This window comes from Megascapheus bottae, chromosome 6 (genome assembly GCF_031878675.1).
Source record: "Megascapheus bottae isolate mThoBot1 chromosome 6, mThoBot2.hap1, whole genome shotgun sequence".
In the NCBI taxonomy this organism is placed as follows: domain Eukaryota; kingdom Metazoa; phylum Chordata; class Mammalia; order Rodentia; family Geomyidae; genus Megascapheus; species Megascapheus bottae.
In genome coordinates this window covers 51,927,193-51,947,308 of record NC_143514.1, presented here as the reverse complement: position 1 = coordinate 51,947,308, position 20,116 = coordinate 51,927,193, and the positions used below count along the sequence as shown (strand labels likewise).

The following is a 20,116-nucleotide window of genomic DNA, read 5'->3' as shown; positions in this document are numbered from 1 at the left end:
AACAGCCACCCCAAGCCTGCTCACCCAGGAGCTGTACTTTCTGTGACTGGATTGTCCCCCTCTGTTCAGACCACATGGGTGACCTCCTTCAGGAGAAGGTACTGCTTTGCTTCAGGCCCCCTTGAGCCAATGAGGTGTGGTCTCTTGGATGGAGCGGCCTAGACTCTGGCCTCCGTTTTTTTTTTTTTTTTAATTCCCCCACCTCCAGGCAGAATCCTGTTTAGGGGCAGCTGCCAGCAGATTAATGAGTCCCATCCTTCATAGCCTATTAAACCACAGGGAAGTGTCTCCTGGGCGCTCTTATCCTCACGACAGCAGGTCTGACGCAAAGTAGGACAAAAGAGAAACCTCTCCCAGAATGGAAATCTATAGATGGCACCAACACTCAGCATCTGAGAATACAAAAATCAGAACTTTTTAGTCCAGCAAAGCTACTTTTCCAACATCCAGGCTGATAGAAAAGACTGCTGGGCATAAGATAATCTTAGCTGGAAGGTAATGAAAACAAAAACAAAAATAAAACAACAATGCCTTCTCTTAGAGGAGGGGATATAGGATGTATCATCCTTTCTTTTTTTCTAAGCAGCTTTAGTTCAGTTGAGTTCAGCTTATTTCTAAAAATGGTTGCCTTCCCTGAGCTTCTTCAGTCAGTGATGTACAAAGACCCCCCAAATGGGCCGATTCAGGCTGCCTCTGTCTTAGCTGCAAATCGGCTCCTGTGAATTCTCTAAGGGGGAAATAATCAAGAGCTGTTTAATTATGGGGTAGTCCTCTGAGAGGGAGGAAGATTAATTTCTTTCAAAGGACAAATGTACCTATTTTCATGCTTTAAGTAAAGAAAGGACGTTTGGGTCACCTGACTCTCTGATGAGGCCACTCCAGGTTGAGAGCTGCAGTTGTGGCTTTGATTGATTTCCTGTGCGAGCCTGTTCAGCATTAGAATGTCAGATGTTTATGCTTCCCCTGATGGACACTCTAACCTTGAACTAAGAAAAGTACTTTTCTTCCACAATACTGTTCTTGAAACCCAAACTCTTCTTCAAGGGCTTGAGAGAAATCAGCCATCAATTCTGCCTAGGTTTTTTTTTTTTTTATATTCCCTAAGCTCCCCCCCTCCTCCACACCACCACCATACACTAAACACACACACATCCTGAAGACTGACTGGACCTGATTTTTCCTGGTCTCAGAATGTTCCTCCTTTGCCCATCGTACTGTCAAATGCTTTATCTAAGTGGATCTTAGAGACAGGAGCATTGATTATTTTCATTCTCTGAAGAGTTCAATCTTCTACCTTCTCTTATCTATATCCCTTTCTCCACTATCCCACCCACCCTGCCCACCCCCACCTCCCCTGAGATGCTACCAACACATTTGCACCCAGCAGAAATAGCTGTAGTATTCAAAATGCATGATGCCACGGCTGAATCAATAATTTCCATTCTCTACTACGAATGAAAATTTAATGTGCAAACCTGGGGATTTCAGCCCTTTCATTAAAGCAGTTTATTTGCCATACTAAAAATTAAGTTTGAGTGATAGGTTCCTTTATTAACTTTTCTTCCCTTTCCTAAAGGGACACAGTGTTTAAGGTAAAAATCATATTAAAAGGAAGGGGGGAAAGAGACCTCTTTCTTGTGCTGTTAATAGTCTCATCATTTATTAATTTCTTAAAATTGCTTTTTTGCCTTTCAAGCCACTGTTTACTTCTCCTGTTTCCGTTTGCTTTGATAGGTGACATGAGATTTAGCTCTTTGCTCTGACTCCCATGGTGGAATAGCTAACTTGCCAATCTGGAAGGAAAAAAAAAATACCTTTTTTGAAAGCATGTCATTAAAGAGATCTCCTTGGAACCATTTAGTACATATTTGCAAACTTTGGTCAATTCGATCCTCCCATTCACATTTCTGTGCTCTCTACAAAACACACCAGACACGAAGCACACAATAAATGCAGGCAAATCAAGAGTTAATGCTTAAAACTGTGAAGGGTGGTGATTAACAGCCAGCTCAAGGAAGGCTCTGGAAAATCCTGAGGATGAGGTAGTCACTAGCGTAAAGAGTGGCTAAAAATGGCAACTTCTTTACCTTAGCTGCCTTTGATGAGGGTAGGACAATAAGTAAGGATGAGGAGGAAGATTGTTTCAGTTCAGACCCTTGTTGTATCTTTTAGTTGTTTAATAGAAACAGCAATGCCAGATACCAGTGGCTCATGCCTATAATCCCATCTACCAGGGAGGCTGAAATTTAGAGGATGGCCATTTCTAGACCAGTCCGGGCCAAAAAGAAAAATTCTTAAATTGTCTCAACAGAAAAAGCTGAACATAGAGGTGCATGCCTGTCTTAAGACCTTATTTTAAAAATACTCATAGCAAAGAGAGCTAGAAGCATGGGCCAAATGGCAGAGTATCTGCCTAACAAGTATGAAGCCTGGAGTTCAAACCCTAGTTCTAAAAGGAAGGAGAGAGAGAGACAGAGAGAAGAGAGAGAGAGAGAGAGAGAGAGAGAGAGAGAGAGAGAGAGAGAGAGAGAGAGAGAGAGAGAGAGAGAGAGAGAGAGAGAGAGAGAGAGGAAGAAATCTTTTTTTAAAAAAAATCCCCTTTGGTTTGGTTTATGTGTGAGTGTCAGTAGTGGGGCTTGGACCTTGAACTCAAGGCCTCATACTTGACAAGCTTTTCTACTCAGGGCTGCCATTCTATCCTTGAGCCACTTCTGGATTTTGCTGTTTATTTAAGTCTCTCAAGAATTTGTCTGCCTTAGCTGGCTCAGTTCTCAAGTCTCAGCATCCTAAGTAGCTGTGATTATAGAAGTGAACCACTAGTGTCCAGAAATTTAGATTTGTTTTTTTACATCAAATCTCCTAATTTCTAAAGGCTATATACTAACCCAGAGAAATTGAAAACATTATGAAAGAAAACCAAACAGAACTTAATCACTTGAGCTCTGAGCAGCCAACATGTAACCTCTGAACTCAAATTTAAATATGTAAACATTGTTATGCCAATTAGTGAATGGCTTATTACCCAACCACTAGTAGGAGGTATCCGCAAAAGATGCCTTCCTGTCAACAAAAAGTCATTTTCTCTTTATTAGGGAGAACATAAAGTGACTGTGTGAATACTGAGGGCATAAAAAGGGCAGAGCCAGACCTGTAACAAAGCAAGCTGAGAAAGGGCATCATGCATATTTACAGCCCAAGGAGGACTTGCGAACAGTCACTCCCAATGAATACTTCGTTGCATTATAACATCTTCAACAGAAAAAGATTCCTATCCCTTTTCCAGGAGTTCAGGCTGAAAGAGGTAAAACACTGGCCAACAGTTGAGGTAGCATCAGAACCCAAAGATCCAGTGAAGGATTTTAGTCGTTGCTTAATGAGAAAGCATAAGTCTGGAAAGGAAATTAATAATAGTCATAGTAATAATAATAGCAATGCTGTCTTCTATTGAAGATTTCCTATCTAATCCTTCTACATGCATCATTATTATTGAACTATCGCTGGCGCTAGATGCTTTACACATACCAGCTCTCGTCCCCCCCCTTTTTAAGCATCCATCATCTTTCTTCATTTTTATTTTATTGTACAGGTGATGGCCAGAGGGGGTTACAGTTGCATAAGTAATGAATAGACTTCTTGTTAAACAATGTTACCCTCTCTCTCATTTTCTCCCACTTTCCCTACCCTCTGCCCCCCAGTAAAGTTCACTTGCAGCATAGTATCTTGTGAGTATCACTGTTGCACTAGTTCACCCTTTGTCTTTTGTCTCATCATTCTGTTATTCCCCTTCCCTTTCCCAAATCAAATAAATGTATATATAAGACACAGGGTACCAAAAATCAAAAGCAATGACAACATGAGATAAAACAAAGAGGGGGGACATGAAAGAAAAAAGAACTTCACACAGTACATTCAAATTTTAAAAAGGACCTCTTGTTTCCATATCTTGAAGTTCATTTCAATTAGCATCATTTTATATGGTCATATATACATAGCTATTGAGCTATTGTATAGTCCTAGCAGAAGATAACAATAGACATATAATAATGATTGCAATGAGGGAAACCATGGAGCCTATTTGGATGTGGTTTGCTTCACTTAATATGATTTTTTCCAAGTCTTTTCATTTCCTTTCAAATGGGGGTATAGATACGCAATGGAATTCTATGCTCCATCAGAAAGAATGACATCATCTTTTGTTTTCAGATCTTTTCTGTTTGTTTTTGTCTTTGTCTTTTTGAGACATCAAATCAGTAATCTTTTCTTCTTTTTCTTTCTTTCTTCTTTCTTCTTTTCTTCCTTCCTTTTTTTCCTCTCTTTCTTTCTTTCTTCTTTGTGCTTGAACTCAGGGTCTTGAACTAGGACTTGAATTCAAAGTCTGTGCACTGTCCCTGAGCTTTTCTCACTCAAGGCTAGTGCTCTACCACTTGACCTATAGCTATATTATTTTTGGTGTTTTGGTGGTTAGTTGAAGATAAGAATCTCATGTTTTTTCCTGCACAGGCTGGCTTTGAACTGTGATCTGCAGATCTCAACCTCTTGAGTAGCTAGGATTACTGGAGTGAGTCTCTGACACTCAGCTAAATAATTTCTTCTTTGGTTCTTGCTTTCTAGTCTCTGTGCTAAGTCCTAGGACTTAGTGAACTAGAGATGGTAGTGCTCTGGAAATTCTCCCATACATGTGTATCAGAGTGCCATAGATTATGGAACATGAGGCTGCAACAGACTAGAGTCCCATTTGGGAAACTGAATCATTTCTCAGTGTTTGAACCCTAAGCCACATGAACATGATTTGCCCATTAAGGACTTGGGGAGCTGTTTGTTAGTTCTTCCTTTTCTCCAGTTGTATCCAGCAAGGATCATTTTAGATTTGGGACTGCACTGGGTAAAAAGGCCATGATTCTGCAAAGTGGTTCTCTAGTGTTTCATGACTCCCCAGTGCTGACCCTCTTCTAGGCTCTAAAAGAGCAATTTCCAAGCTGACAGTGGCATTAGCCTCTTGCTGAGAAGCACTCAGTTGAATCCAGTTACCTTTGCTTCTGCTCTTTGTCACCTGGATTAAGGCAAAGATAGAAAAACACCTAGGAATAGGCCTGGTGCATACCTGTAACTCTGGCCCTTGGAGGCTGAGATCAGGCTGGACTATATAGTAGGAACCTTCAATGAAGAGAACAAAAGGAAAAATAAATCAGATGGTTTTATAGGAATATGCTCATCAAAGCTTTGGCTGGATCGATGATCAAGTTACCCTGAGAATCTTCCATGAGACGTCCAAATGGAATTTGAGGCCTGGCTGAAATCTTTGAGTGTTGAACACCTACTTGGGTTTCAAGCTAGGTGTTAGGAGCAGGCCTGAGGAAGTGCTCATAGCGTGCGCTGTCATTGGAAACTCTCTCCTTGGGAGAGAGGTGGAGGGGAAAACACATGAGTAAAGGAATAAGTGATGCAGTGTGCCTTGGGGAGGAGCATCATGGGGCTGCCAGGTTCCCACTGGATGGGAGAGAGGGAGCTGTAGGAAATGTGAGTGGGAGAGAGATCTGGTCAGGGTGAAGTTCCAAGAAGGTTCATCTGGCTGCGGCATGCCATGTGGAGTGTTTGGCAATGAGAGAGACAGATTGCAGGCTGCTGTGGTTGGTTTTATCAGCCTCAGATACTGGTTTTCCTCAACTCTATTAAGAGCTTTTCCACTCATTTTTTTTTAAAAAGCGTTGCATGCTTATTTCTAAATGACTTGGAAAACACAAAACCATATCATAAAGACTTATCAGCCATTCCCAGCCCAATCAAGTTAGCATGTATCTATTTGTGAGACCTGTTTTCTCTCCTTTTCTCATTGCAGCGTATGTTTACAAATGCCTTTGTAACTTTCTTTTGTCCTAATAATTGCATGAACCTGTTACTCAAATGATAAGGATATGATGATAGAAAACAGCTTTCGTGCAAACTGGGATGTGACTGATTTCAGGATTAGGACTTAGATAAAGGAGGGAGGAAAGCGGCTGTCTCTATTGAGCCCCAATAGCTGGCACTGGGGCCATGCGGTAGGAGAGTAAGCAAGATGCCTTATTGTGAGGCAGTAGTCCAGATCTTCAGGGAATAGGACTTCGTGAAGGGAAAAGTGAGTGGGTGAAGTGTTTTCAGAAGAAAAGCCCTCCCCCTTTCTCAGGAAAGGAGCCTAAGCTGAGCATTCTCTGTGATGCTGCTGCTGCCTAACCATTTTCACTTTTTTTTCTTCTAATAGAACTAATGGTGTCTCCCTCAGGGGAATCTCTCCACACTTGAGCTTCACAGGTTCCAACTTGCCTCTCCTGTTTCTTTCTTCTGCCAGGAGGTCATCAGCCCAGCCTCTTCCCCTCCCCAGCTTCTCCCACCATCCACCTGCCTTGACTAAAGGCCTCCATTCCGCTGAGGCATCTTTTCTCTGCACTCGACATAAGCAATTATATTTCTCCTATCACAGCTTTTAATGTTTCCAGACGAGTTAGCAGATCACTTTTTGCTGACAGATATCACCCCGCCCAGGAATAATGGCCTGCCTCCCTCAATCTCATTAATAATAAAAAGGTCTTTTCTCCCCATCCCACCCCCATTTTAGCTTCAGTCAGAAACTAGGCCGGGAGGCCTTCCCTTCCAAGGTCATCAGGAGCAGCTGGAGCCACTGAATCCCCACGGAAGGGACATTGACAAGGCGCTCAGAAACTCAATACAAGTTCACCCTAATTGTGCCACCTACCCTCTCTTCATTTGTGGCACACTGTGTTTCTCAGTGCCCTGTTAACTTCCTTTTACTTATGTATAGGGATAGGCCTTAGAGTGGGAGGCATATAATTCCCATGTGAAGTTGGATATGACCCCAGTCCCTTATAGGTCATTCTCAGAGTTCTGCGGTCTGGATTATGAAAGAAAATAGGAACAAGTTAGGAGGACACAGGATTTGGGGAAGTATACAGAATGGGATCCAGGGAACTTCATTATCTACAAACATAAAAGAAGCCCAAATTGTTGTATGAGCCCCTCCTGATTGTAGATGATACTGATCCTGTCTTGGCCACTGCAGTCAGCCTGATAGCTTGTGCTCCATCTCTCAGCTTTGTTTTCAGAAGACCTGGGTTGAAGCAAAAATAACAAAGATGGCCAGTCGAGCTCCAACTCAACAGAGCCACTCTACCAATGGTTGCTTCACCATTCTCTCCGAAAAAAAATTCTTCGGAGATCTTAAAGCATTAACTTGACCCTATATTTCACGAATCTGAAAGGAAACCTGTGTGGCTGTCAGAATATACTCTGGTCTTGAACAGCAATGACTCTCCTTCTCATCAGAACCATTCATATGGGAATAATGGAGATGGAACACCTGTCTCAGAATGATTTCTGACTAAGTGATCCAAGATGTATTTTCTAGCTCCAAGAGCCTGACTGTGATCTTTTTAGATCTGGAACTGTTAACTTCAGTGTAGTAGACATGAGACCCATGTGGTTATTTTTGTATACAAATTTAAGCTACTTAAAATTAGGTAAAAGTTCACTTCCTTGGTACATGTTTTGAGTGGTCAGTAGCTAATGAATGTCATATTTAAATCCCACAGATTCCAGAAAGAAGGCACTGGCCTAGTATATCCATAGTCCTAAGGATTAAGGAATCTATTCTCTGTGGTGATCAGGTACTCTCAGGCGTATAGCTGGTCCATTAAACACCAGCTATACCTATAGCTCTATTCCCTTCCCCCGGTAAGTTAAGATGGAGAGCCAAGTCCCAGATCTGTTTAAAAAAAAAAAAAACAACTGCTACCCTCAGCAACTTCACGTCTGGATATAGATCCTCATCATCAGAACACTTCTTTCCAGCCCTCAGAGTCTACTAAAACATTATGGCATGATCATTCCAAATGGCTGCCTTTCCAAGGAAGGGAACAGTTTGTGCCAAGAACATGGCTTTTATTTCCCGTCCATGTTAGTGTGGCATAGTGGAAAGAGTGCCCAGCGTTGAGGCAGATCCAAGATGAACATTTTTTGCCAGTCCTGGGCTTGAGCTCAGGGCCTGAGCACTGTCCTTGGACTTTATCAAGACTAGAACTCTACCACTTGAGCCTCAGCACCACTTCTGGCTTTTTACTGTGTATGTAGTACTGAGGAATCAAACCCAGGTCTTCATGAATGCTAGGCAAGAATTCTACCATTAGGCCAAACTCCCAGCCCCAAGATGAACTCTTAGTTCCATTGTGAAACCTTGGGATATGTACTTGATTTCCCAGAGCCTGAATTTGTCATCTAGAAAATGGAACAAAAACTTTCTCCTAAGTGGGCAATCATGGTTTATTGGGAGTTTTCAAGAAATACTCCCCAGTATGAATATGAATAAGGATACCTGTGAGGTGAAAATTGCATGAGGAGAGAGGAAGACATTCCATCCTCATGTTTCAGAGACATTCATACAAGAGTAAGCAATGAACTGGATCCTCCTTAGGAGGAGACACCTGTGAAAAGAACTGTGCATGCTGTGATGTACTATGGAACTTGAAGGTGGCCTGAGTACTTTTACAAGCCTTTGACAAAGAAATTGAATTTAGGAGACTGAGTCTAGAGTTCTGGATTCGAGACCAGCTGTTCCCTCATCTGAACATGAAGCCCTTAACATACCTTGTCATTTGAGGTTCATTCGTCAGACAATGAGAACCTCCTATTAAGTAAGATCCATTGATCATTTGTTCTTTAATGTAACTTGATTATTATTAAGGTTTTGTATAGAGAGGTTATCATTTCGCAAGTCATGATGAGCACATTTCTTATGTGTGGGGGGGGGTAAATGTCACCCCTTCCCTTTGTTTTTCTCCAAGTTCCCCCTGCATCCTTGCCCACCAGTTACATAGACCATTTTCCCCATAGTCTATACTGAACAGCATGATTGCATTTGTTTACCCTTCTTCGCTCCCTTTCAGTATCCCCTTGCCCTCCCTAAAAGAAAGAAAATGCAAAGCAAAAGCAATATAATTTGTTTACATTTTTTTCTTCTTTAAAAAAATAGTACCTGGACTGCTGGTGCTTCCCACAAACTATTCTTACACTGACTGCATAGAAAAAGCAGGCAGAGTAAATGTACCCCCATAAACACCAGGCCCTGTGCCTGGTCTGCATTATGAATAGGGAGACATGGGAAGTTCCTGCCGGACTGACTGCGCGCCAGATACTTCTACGATACGCAGATACTCTCAAAGTCCATGGTTTCTTCTAGCTCCTCTCCACATCAGAGTGAGCACTTAGGAAGGAAAATAATATCAACTGCATAGCTGCATATTCAGAGGACATTTCAAAGCTCCTGGCCTAGTAAGGCTTTGAAACTAGATGCCAGAGTGGGTGTGCAGAAACCTCCAGGTTATGCAGCCTAATAGGACAAGGGAGGTCTAAGGACAGATGGCTGTGATGAGGAAATGGGTGTGAGAATTGCTTCCATTACAACATGTATCCTTCATAGAACCCAAAAAGAGAGAAGTCATTTATACCTGGGTCCTAGGACTGGTCCTAGACAGATTGGCAGTGGTTCATTCTGTCATAATGATAAACAAAGAGCACATCCAAAGGCCTGGAAGTACAAAGCTTGAGTGCATGTTAAAAAAAAGTGTGACTGAAGTTTAGTTTGAAGAATAGGGACATGCAGGGCTAGGAAAAGGTTGAGCCATATATCAGAGGGCTTTGAATGCTCGGGTAAGGGGTTGAATTTCCATGTCAAGATGTTAAAGAACAATCAGGTGTTCCAAACATGAAAATGTGGCACAATTGAAAATATTACCCCTGGGTTTTTCCCCGGATATTCCTTTAGAATCCCAGGTATCCGGCAGCAGGTGGGTAGGTGTATAAAGAGTAGGGCTACAAAAGCAGGCACCTGTCCTGCCTGTGGGTAGGGCTGCAGCCACAGGCACAGAGGTAAACCAATCGTCACCATCAAAGCTGTTTTTTCCAGGAGCCAGCTGGCTTCTTTCTGCTCCCTCTGTTCCCAGAGGTGGGATTGCAGGTCCCTGGGAGGGCTTGCTCTTAGAAACCCTGCCAGCTCGAGTCTGATTCTCGTGGCTGCCACTCTCCTAGTCTCTTTAGAATGACTGGTCCTTGGGGAACTGCCTGCTCTGGGGAGTTCTTGGAGAATAGGGTGTTAGAAATGACTGGGGAATTCTGCACCCTGAGCTTCAGAAATGATGGGTTTGTGTGTGTCTCCTCTGCTAGGCAAATAGTCCTACATTTCAGGATTGTTGTATCCATCTCTGCTGTTGTATTCATCTCTGATTGTTGTATTCCTCCCCGCTGCTTTATTACATAGGAGTCTTGTCAATGCCACTGTTTCTCAAGCACTTATCTTGTGCCAGGCATGGTGCTTAGGAATTAGACATGTAAGCAGCCCTTTAGAGAGCTACTAAACCATGTTATTCAAATGATATGGCTCTGAAAAGTAAGTGACCAGAGTAAGGTCACATGCCTACAGAGAGTAGTCAGGATTCATGTCCCCAAGCCCCCAATTCTTTCTTTTACCTCTATATCCTTTCCTAGTCTAGAATACAATCAATCTCAATTTCAGTTAAAACAACATAAACAGGGACTGCTTTGAAGTAGCCTGTTTCAAATTCCCATTACCTGATACTCTAACTAGCACCTGTCAAAGAGATCCACGAGGTAAAGGGTGATGAGGACAGATGCTCCTGAGATGTAAAAGGAAGAGCTTGCCAACACTCTCACGGTCAATGATGGCATGGGATGCGTCCTGTGGTGGTGAGTTTCCTGTGCCTGGAAAGTAGACAGGCCAACAGTCATGAGTGCTACTCTGCACCTTGGAAGCCACTTCCAGTACCAGTTTTAGTACTGTTGGAATCACCTGTGTCATATCAGTGGGTTTTAGCTCCAGTCATCATGAGTGAAGGTGGTAGCCACTGGCAGCTTTGCGAATGTAGTGTTTATATCACTGAAGAGGTCATGCTATTATGTATTTAACTAAATACAGCACTGTTTTTCTTGTTGTTTGTTTGTTTTTTTTGCCAGTCCTGGGCTTGAGCTCAGGGCCTGAGCACTGTCCTTGGACTTTCTCAAGGCTAGAACTCTACCACTTGAGCCTCAGCACCACTTCCGGCTTTTTTCTATGTATGTGGTACCAAGGAATCGAACCCGGGTCTTTATGCATGCTAGGCAAGCACTTTAACCACTAGGCCAAACTCCCGGCCCCACAGCACTGTTTTTCATATCCAAGTTGTAAGCCAATCAAGTGTGGAATTCTTTATTTTCATGAATGATTTAAAGCCCTTTATGAATTGTATAAGCTCAAGGGGTCTCCTAACATTGAACTGGACACCTTGACAGACCGATACAGCCTTGACAGGAGGTGCTCTCGACCCCACGTGAGAGTGGAGCCTGCCCTCATAGAATTCAGAGCCTAGATGTGTGTTCTTCTGACTAGCATATGGCCCCAGAAGAGAGGAACAGGCAGTATCTGAACCTCACCTGTCCATACCCTTCAGTAAGATGTCCAGACTGGTCACTCCATCACTCCCAGAGAATAGTGTGTGAAGAACCAGAATAAAAAAGCCTCCTTGTTACTCCAAAGACTCCCTTCATATGGGAATAAGTTCTCTATTCCTCCACCCCTCCACCCTTTCACCCCTTTGCCCTGTCATCACCCCAACCTTGTCAACAGCCTTCAGTATTGAGGGGTACCACAGGATAATTCTGGAAAGATTTTTCTCTAACTATGCTGTTCCTAGCCACCATGTCTAGACCAAGACTTAGCTATGAATGGGTAAAGAGACTACCCAACTCAACTCCTCCTCTCACCTGGGATGAAATGCTAATACCATCTTATCAGATTGCTGAGAGCAGGGTGTAGAGCAAGGTTTTTATGTCAGTACTGGGACTTGAACTCAGGGATTTGCACTTTACTTGGTTTTTTCACTGAAGGCTGGTATTCTACCATTTGTGTTGTACCTCCACTTCACTACCTGGCCTTTGTCTGGTTAATTGGAGATAAAGGAAATTAACCTAGTAAAGAGTGGCCAAGGGCTGCTCCTCTACAGATATGCACTGGTAGCATTACAGATATTTGTTTGTTGGGTAGAATTGGAGGGTATGGCCCACTGAGGTCTCGATTCTTGGACTGGCCCCCAAAACCTGTATCACATAGTAATATTTACTAAAAAGTTTACTAGATGATAGATATGCACAAGATGCATCAAGTATGTTTTCTCAATTCTTTGTCTTCTTTAACAAACCACCAATTCTCCCCCTCTTATCAGTAGGGAAAATGATGTCAAGATCAAATTAGTTGCTCACGGCCACATAGCTAGTGAGTACTGGATTCTGCTCACACTTTCGAGTCTCCTAAGTTTGCTGCTGTAGTGTCACTCTTATAGAGCATGGGAGGGACTGGAAGATGACAGATGAGAATAGTTGAGAAGTTTGGAAGGGCTAGAAATCTTCTTTCAAATTCATTGCTAAAATACACACAGTCACATGTCTTTGGGCCACCTTTACCCAGAGCGGGATGATTTCTTTACTTCCAGCTCTTTCTTGAGTTCTAGAGAAAAATCTGTACTGGTCTAGAAATGACAGTCTTGTCACCAGAGATTGTAGGTGAATGAATCAAGCAGGATCCTGATGGTCCAAGGCCAAGGGAGTTCTCCAAGACATTTGGATATAGAGGTAGCCTTAGGCTCTAGGCCACTGGCTCAAGAGTTAACATGCCAGCAATGCTAGGCCCCCTGCAGAGGATGAACTCAGCAATGTTTTAGGAAAAGAAAGAAAGGTTCCATCTACCAAAGAGCCTGATACCTGTCCTTCAGTTGGAATTTAACAAGATATGCAGAAACTTGAAAGCATGCAATGAGCATTTGGATATTAAGTGTGGAATAATCCTTTCCCTATCCTTGTTTGCCCTTTCCTACCCTTACAGGTTTCTTACAAATGGGGACTAAAAGAAGACTGACTTAAGGCTCCAAATAGAAGAGAAAAACTAAGCAGGACTTAGGCTTGAGATAAAATGATCAAGGTGCTGTTTATCTTGGGGATTTGTCGCTTCCCTGTGGCTAGGGTCTATTGCTCAGAATCTGCCACATTCCTTCTCTCTGACTGATCTGCTGCCTTGTCCGAATCATTTTGGGGAAATGGTTTGGGTTTTGTCCTTGACTTTCTAGAACCAGCTCCTTTTCTCTGTCATGTGTTGTCTGATAGCTGGGGTATAGAGAGGATCTTGCTGCCCAGAAGTCATGAGAATTGAGGTCATTGTTATGCATCATACACGCCAGTTCCAAATGTTTTCATAACTCCTTGGCCTCTGCCACCTCATTTGTCCTCACAACATAGCAAAACTAATACCAAGCCATTGTTCCTGAGTGCCATTACCACCTGTTGCACCATTTTCCTGGCTCTTTCAACCCCTCATTTATCCATTTTCTGGATTTGAGTCATGTTCATCACAGCCCTGGCACTGCACACATCATGTGACTTTGTGATGTGTATGCTTATCCATCCATTCTTCCACTCAGCCCATATTTGTTGAGTACCTCCTGTGACCTCTCTGCTGTCTCCCTTGGACTTCAGAAGTCCTTTGGAGGAGGAAAAAAAAGCCACCCATAGATCTTGCTGTATCCCCAGCACACAGTACTATGGCTGCTGTGTAATAGAGGATCCTCAATAAATATCTGCTGAAAAAGATTATATCTAATCCTAGAACATTTTTCAGCCTTTATAACCCCAGACACTGGAGAGTAGAAAACCTTTTCCTTATCTCTTAGCTTGTGGAGAGCCATAGCTATGATTCTAGGTGCTTGCCTTTTAGTAATCTATCTTAATGGAAAAACTATGTTGTATAGTTAACTCTAAAGAGTCATTAATGTCAACATCATTCATCACGAATTGATTATTCATTTTTCTCAGTAGGCATTGGACACATAGCAGGTCTCAGGCTTTGTGCATGGAGTTAGAATCACAAAGATTAATAGCACACATCCACATAATCTCAACCTCAAGATCATCAAACTAGTTATGGAGATGGAGAGTTGAGGTCAAAATGGGTTAAGCTCAATGGGTTCATTGAGCTTATTATTGCTAGGGAGATATTTAAAAGGAGGAAATTCTGTCAAAAGAGAATCACATTTTGAGCTAAGTCCTTATATAGAAGGAAGATTTAAATCTGAAGAAGTAGATGGGGGAAAAATACTACTCACAAAGACATGTAGGTTGGAATTCATATTTGGAGGGAGAAAAAAATATCATGCGGGTAATCCGTTGCTAAATGGAAGTATACAGATAAATGATCCCTGTCTCTGTGGCTCTGTCACTGTATTTCCTTCTCATGGCCACTCCCCCTCCTGCCTGATAAAATAGTACTGCTAGGTGATTACCTGAAGACTTTGTCAGTCTTCCTTGCAGTGAAGCCCTTCCCCGACAGTCACCTGGGGTTCGTGATGCTTTAGGCATCTGGCACCAAATGCACACACAGAGACCTTCTATACACAGGCTGCTCTGCCTCTGTGCCATGTGTTGGAGAGTAAAGGAACCTAAAGAGAACTCCCAGACTGCCCATGGGTTTCTAGAAGATGTAGACACTGTAGGCAGCTGCCTTGATCCATCTGCAGGAGGAGGCCAGGGAAGCAGATTAGTCATTCACATCATTTTCTGTTGAGTCAACATCTATTTTTAGGTGTGGAACTCATAAAGGGACCTGGCGTTCTGTTACAGAAAGGAAGAATGTGCCACGAGTGAGGTGCCTGCTCATCCTTCATCTTTTTTGCTAACCCTACCCCATTCTTTCTTTCTCTCTTTCCTCTCTCTGAAGGTCGCAGAAGCAAGATCCATGTTACTGCTGAAGGTTTAGTTCTTAACATCAAAGATCCCATTCCACAAGCGATTTCACTGGCACATGCTTTTGTGCATGCATTCTTTCTCTGTCTCTCTCTGGCTCTGACTCTGACTCCCCTCATCTTTCCTTCTCTATCTCCTTCCCTTCTCACCTCCTGTCTGCCATCTCCCTCTTTCCCTCTCCCTTCCTCCTCTCACAGGCTTGCCAGGTCTTGTAAACCAGTTGTATAGATTAAATAAAAACCCACCGCTACAAATGGTAAGGCATTTGTTCCCTTCCTGTCCAACATTGTCAGAGGAGCTCTGAAATGACTGTTTTCATCATCTATTCTGAGCCATCACCACCCCAGAAATAGCTTTAGCAGGAAAGTGCTTTTGTTAGACTAGCTGTAAATTATATTTCAAATGTCTGATGTTGTTTTCTTTTTTAAAAAATAAATAAATAAGTAAACGAAAGTCTAAAATTAATGACTGCTGGGGTTTGCTTTGCTTATGTGTACTGCTAAAGATTTGGCTTCTTGCAGATGGAATTTCAGTTCTGTTTACACTTCTGTGTTAGCTTTTTGGGGAGAAAAAAAGCAGTTGAGAGATCTGAGAGGACAAATTTGCAAAGTCAAACTTCTTATAGCCCCCAGTGAGGGTCTCTTTTCTCTCTCTTACTGCCCTCCTCCTCGGCCTTGTTCCACCATGCTACCATTTTGTTTGTAGTGGTTTCATCTACCCTGTCTCAAAGTTCGAGGCAACTGGTCCCTGCAGATGTGACAACAAGGTCAGATATCCAGTTTCACGGGCAGATGTTCATTCAGTTCCACGTCACCTGCACTTTGTCATTTAGGGACAGCAGACCTTATGAGAACAGATTCAAGCAACACAAAGGATGGGACATTAAAAAAAAATCTCACAAAGACTCTGACCACTTTTATGTTTTGAAGAAAGGAATGGGAGTCAGAAGGGTGGCAAGGAGAGAAATGTGCAAAGTACAATTTCATGGATTTTTCTTTTTGGTTTATTCAGAGATTATTATGTGTTGGATACAGTAAATCATCTATACACCCACATTCAGGAGGTAAATCTTCAAAACTTCATGCGTGGGTAGTTCTGCCTTTAACAGCTGCCATGCAGTAGCTATTTTGTTCTGCACTTAGAGACCCTTATCTGTGCACTTGTTTTGTTATCGTCAACTCACCTTTTGTTCCTCTATTGCTGTTCTCCTAGTTCTTATACTATCACAAGAGTAGCTCAAAGTCTTCACTGCTGAGTGATTTAAACTGACACCATGAGTTGTAAGACAGACCAAAGGACTGTCACCTTGGTTGGTACCTCAGTCTGTCTGTGTGCTTGAGTGCCTGTAATACATTGATAGTTCCTTTTCCCTTCTCCTAGGTCTCATATGCTCGTCCAAGCTCAGCCTCAATAAGAGATGCTAACCTCTATGTTAGCGGCCTTCCCAAAACCATGACCCAGAAGGAGCTGGAGCAGCTTTTCTCGCAATATGGCCGTATAATCACCTCTCGAATCCTGGTTGATCAAGTCACAGGTAAAATGTTTCTTTGTAATTTTTTTCTTTGTATAGGACAGGAACAGGCTAATGGTTGCTGAAGGTAGATGGTGTGGGCAGATAATAGGCAGAAGAAGTCAGAACTTGGGAAAAAGACTTCTGATCAGTCAGCTGAACCAATTTAAATTGGGCCACCTTGAAAAGTCAGAGTTCTCCACATGGAATTGCTCCAACAACATCTAAACTACTTGTCAGGGTTGTGGAGGAGGGGGAAAGGGTTGGGCCTGTATGGCCTTCAAATTCTCTTTCATCCCCCAGTTGGAAACATTATTTTTATATGTGGAAAATGATATGTATCTCTAACTCTAGGTCATAGCATTAAAGAGTAAGAAGGGAGTTCAAATTCCACACATCAGAAAACAGATATAAAGTAAGAGGTCTGACTTTCTATCAGCTAGTCCAGAGCGGTGCACACATGTGGACTTGGGCTTTTGAACCAGGATTCTTTGTCCAGACTAAAGAAAGCTAATCACCACCTCTCAGTCAGAAACATGAGGTTCTTTGGATTGCATTTTTTATGACAATATGTTTTTTTGCCTACCCATAATTTGATTCCATTGTAGAATTCACTGTGTACACGTTCATTATTTGCTTCATCCAGCCAACTCTTACTGATGGTGGCTCAGCCCCCAGGCACTGTAGCACTCAGAACTAAGGGTGAAGGCGACACAGTCCCTTCTGTTGGAGGACTCTAGCAGGAGATGCTTACTGTAGACTGTCCAGTGCCCTGGAAAAGGCTAGAAAGTCATAGAGAGCCTAGTAATAATTGTTGGAAAAGCCTCATCAGGGTTTGAACAAGGGTTTGAAAGATGATTCAAATTTACCAGCAAAAAAAGGAGAAATAAAACATTCTAGGTAGAAAAGACGGTACATCCCCAGGCATAGAATTGAGGGAAAACACAGCTGTTCAGCGAATGTCAGACATATTAAGATGGCTGGTGTGAGAGCTAAGGCCAAACTGCCAAGAATAGTGAATGCTGTACCAAGAAGTCTGAACTTTTATCAGTATGGAGCAAAGAGCTAGAAAAGGGTATTTCATGGGTTTGGTTTTTGGTTTCTTATTCTATCTGAGACAAGCACAGATTACAAGCTTCAAAAGGCACAAAAGAGGTGTAAAAGATGTTTTCAAAGAGTGCAATGTAGTCAAAGGTGGATTTTCAAATAGATGACTTAATTTGTAAGTGTGGTTGCACAAGAGAATTAGAATGTTGGTGGTGGGTGATCAGTTACAGTAACTGAGGGAGATGAAGGCTACGTAGGACCGTGGTAAAGCACAGGACACCCCTGTGTCCTGGGGGTAGGAAGCTTCCTGTCCAGAGCCACACTGGCAGAAAGGCCAGCAGATGCATTTTAGTGGATGAAAGAGATTTAGGGAGCTCAGCTCCCAGAAGGGACCTGAGCTCCCCCACAAAATAACAACAGGGCCCCATTCATCCATTTCCAGAGATAGTTACCAGTTTGGTGTGTTCACTTTTTTTCAAAGACTTTTTCTCTTTCCCCAGGAGTGTCTAGAGGGGTGGGATTCATCCGATTTGATAAGAGGATCGAGGCAGAAGAAGCCATCAAAGGGCTGAACGGCCAGAAGCCCAGCGGTGCTACAGAACCGATTACTGTGAAGTTTGCCAACAACCCCAGCCAGAAGTCCAGCCAGGCCCTGCTCTCTCAGCTGTACCAGTCCCCCAACCGGCGCTACCCTGGCCCACTTCACCACCAGGCTCAGAGGTTCAGGTAAGCATGACCATAGAGGATGGAGTCTGCTACATGGGTACAGAGTGGGGCAAGGAAGCCAAGGCTCTTAAGGATGGGGTCAGGCTCTCTGCCTCTCCCCCATCCCCAGTTATCTCTGTGTGAAGGTCCCTCAGAGCCTCAGCTTCTACTCCCTTAAAATGGGACAATTACTAGGATTAGTTAAACTTGTGATCAAAACAAGTTAAACTTGTGATTCAAAATAAACTTTCTGAGCTTAACTAGACATGAAGGTTAATCACAGATAATTGACCACACTCACAGCTTAGACTTAAGACTGGACAGTGATTTGTGATACAGAGTAGACTCAGAGGCAGATCCTTATCAGGGGAAGTGATTGGTCCAGGCCTCTTTTTCCAAGTCATTATTTTAGACTCCAGGGCAAAGGGAAGGTTCTCTCCAATGTTAACTTTACTCTCTTAAATGAGCACATTCTGGGAAGACAAGGAGGAAGATTTCATCTAAGCCTCACCTCTAGGTACCCAATCTGAAAGAATCGCCCAGTGCAATTGGACATGTACTCTCTGGGACATTTCTGAGAGGCAGGTTTCTTACATGAAAACAATACAACCTTAAGTAGCCGCGACTGTGTACTAAATAAGCCTACTCTTGACCTATTCATAGCAAACCATAAACAATTATTTCATTCCACCCACATCCCAACTTCCCCTTAATGAAAGGGTTTTTCTCCTTGTCAGACTTCACGTGGAAGAATAGTAGATTCTTCTATCTACTATCTAGAATAGTTACAGTCCATCTGGTCATGGCAAGGGGAAAAAAAAATCAGCCTCTTCCTCATTTGTCCTCTCATGCCCTGTGATTGAAATGGTTAATGATTTCATGAGGAGCCCAAATCATCTAATCTTTATTTTGTGTGAACGCACATGCAGTATTTATGTAAAAAGCCTCTCCAGCAGGCTTCTGATGGTGGAAACTATGGTTACTACTGCCTCATGTTGTGAATAGCTTGTCCCCAAGCAAGGTGGAGAAAGTAAGGAAGATTATAACAAAATGATGATTTGTGAGGAAAGTGCTTTGGGGCTGCAAATAGTAAGCTTTATTTTTTTTTTAAATCTTAACCCACAGACTCTTTGCCCCTTCAAAATAAAAAAAAAATTGTATGTAGTAAGATTTAGTTAATGTAACTAGACTAACAGAAGAAAAAGATCCATTTTGGTGCATACTGTCTCATCTAAAATAGAGACCTTTATTCACAAGTTTAATTATAGTAAAAGGTGAACGATAGGCCACCTCCCTCCCTTTGAACAATTTCACATACAATGCAAAATTAAAAGCATACAAATGTTCTGAGGGGGGGAGGATGAAATTAATTCAGATCTTGAAAGAAAGGGGGATTCATTAGGCACTTACTTTAAACTCTAACATTGACCTGAACATGAATTACTTGCAGTTTTCAAGGCAGGAAAGGGGGACGTATTGGTGGATAGACTCCTAAGCAATGGGGAAAGTTGTTGAGCTTTTCTTTTTAAAAAAAAATGGAGCATTCTTATTAATAGTTCCATTGAGTGATCTTGCCATCTGTGAGGCATTAACCCAGAGACCCTCCTTCTCTTTGCAGGCTGGACAATTTGCTTAATATGGCCTATGGCGTAAAGAGGTAATTAAAACTCCACAGATTGCCAGATGTCCATGTTGGCACAGACTGGGGCTAGAATTTTTTTTAATTCACTAACTTTACTTTTTTTTAATTCTTCCTTTTTCTTCCACCAGCATGTCAAATCCTTAATTTTAATTTCAGACCTCAGTTGATTTTGTTTCTTTTAGGGCACACAAAATGTTATTTGTGTGTTTCACTTTTTCTTTTATTTGCAGGTGGGCTTCTCCTATGGTTCAGGTGCCACAGCTAAAGCCCTTGGTAATCTGGTCCTCTGAATAGCTTCCCTGAGGGAAAAAGCTCTGACTCTTTGCTGGCTGATTTTGCAAACTTGCAACAGCAACTGTTTTACATTAGTAATGCCAAGCTTCAGA

The 20,116-nt window shown here is 42.4% G+C and overlaps 1 protein-coding gene and 1 pseudogene across 6 annotated transcripts in view; both read left to right on the top strand.

Moving 5' to 3' along the window:
* Positions 1–20,116, top strand: part of Elavl4 (ELAV like RNA binding protein 4) — an 88,451-nt gene that overhangs the window by 62,593 nt on the left and 5,742 nt on the right. For 5 of the 6 annotated variants that reach the window (XM_090334877.1, XM_090334879.1, XM_090334876.1 and 2 more), the window contains 3 exons: positions 16,207–16,360; positions 17,884–18,109; positions 19,707–19,745. In XM_090334877.1, coding sequence (XP_090191003.1) covers positions 16,207–16,360; positions 17,884–18,109; positions 19,707–19,745 — 419 coding nt within the window. The remainder of the gene's footprint in view (positions 1–16,206; positions 16,361–17,883; positions 18,110–19,706; positions 19,746–20,116) is intronic. The other variant, XM_090334880.1, reaches the window with a different exon arrangement.
* LOC150061852 (small nucleolar RNA SNORA51) lies at positions 9,025–9,148 on the top strand (annotated as a pseudogene).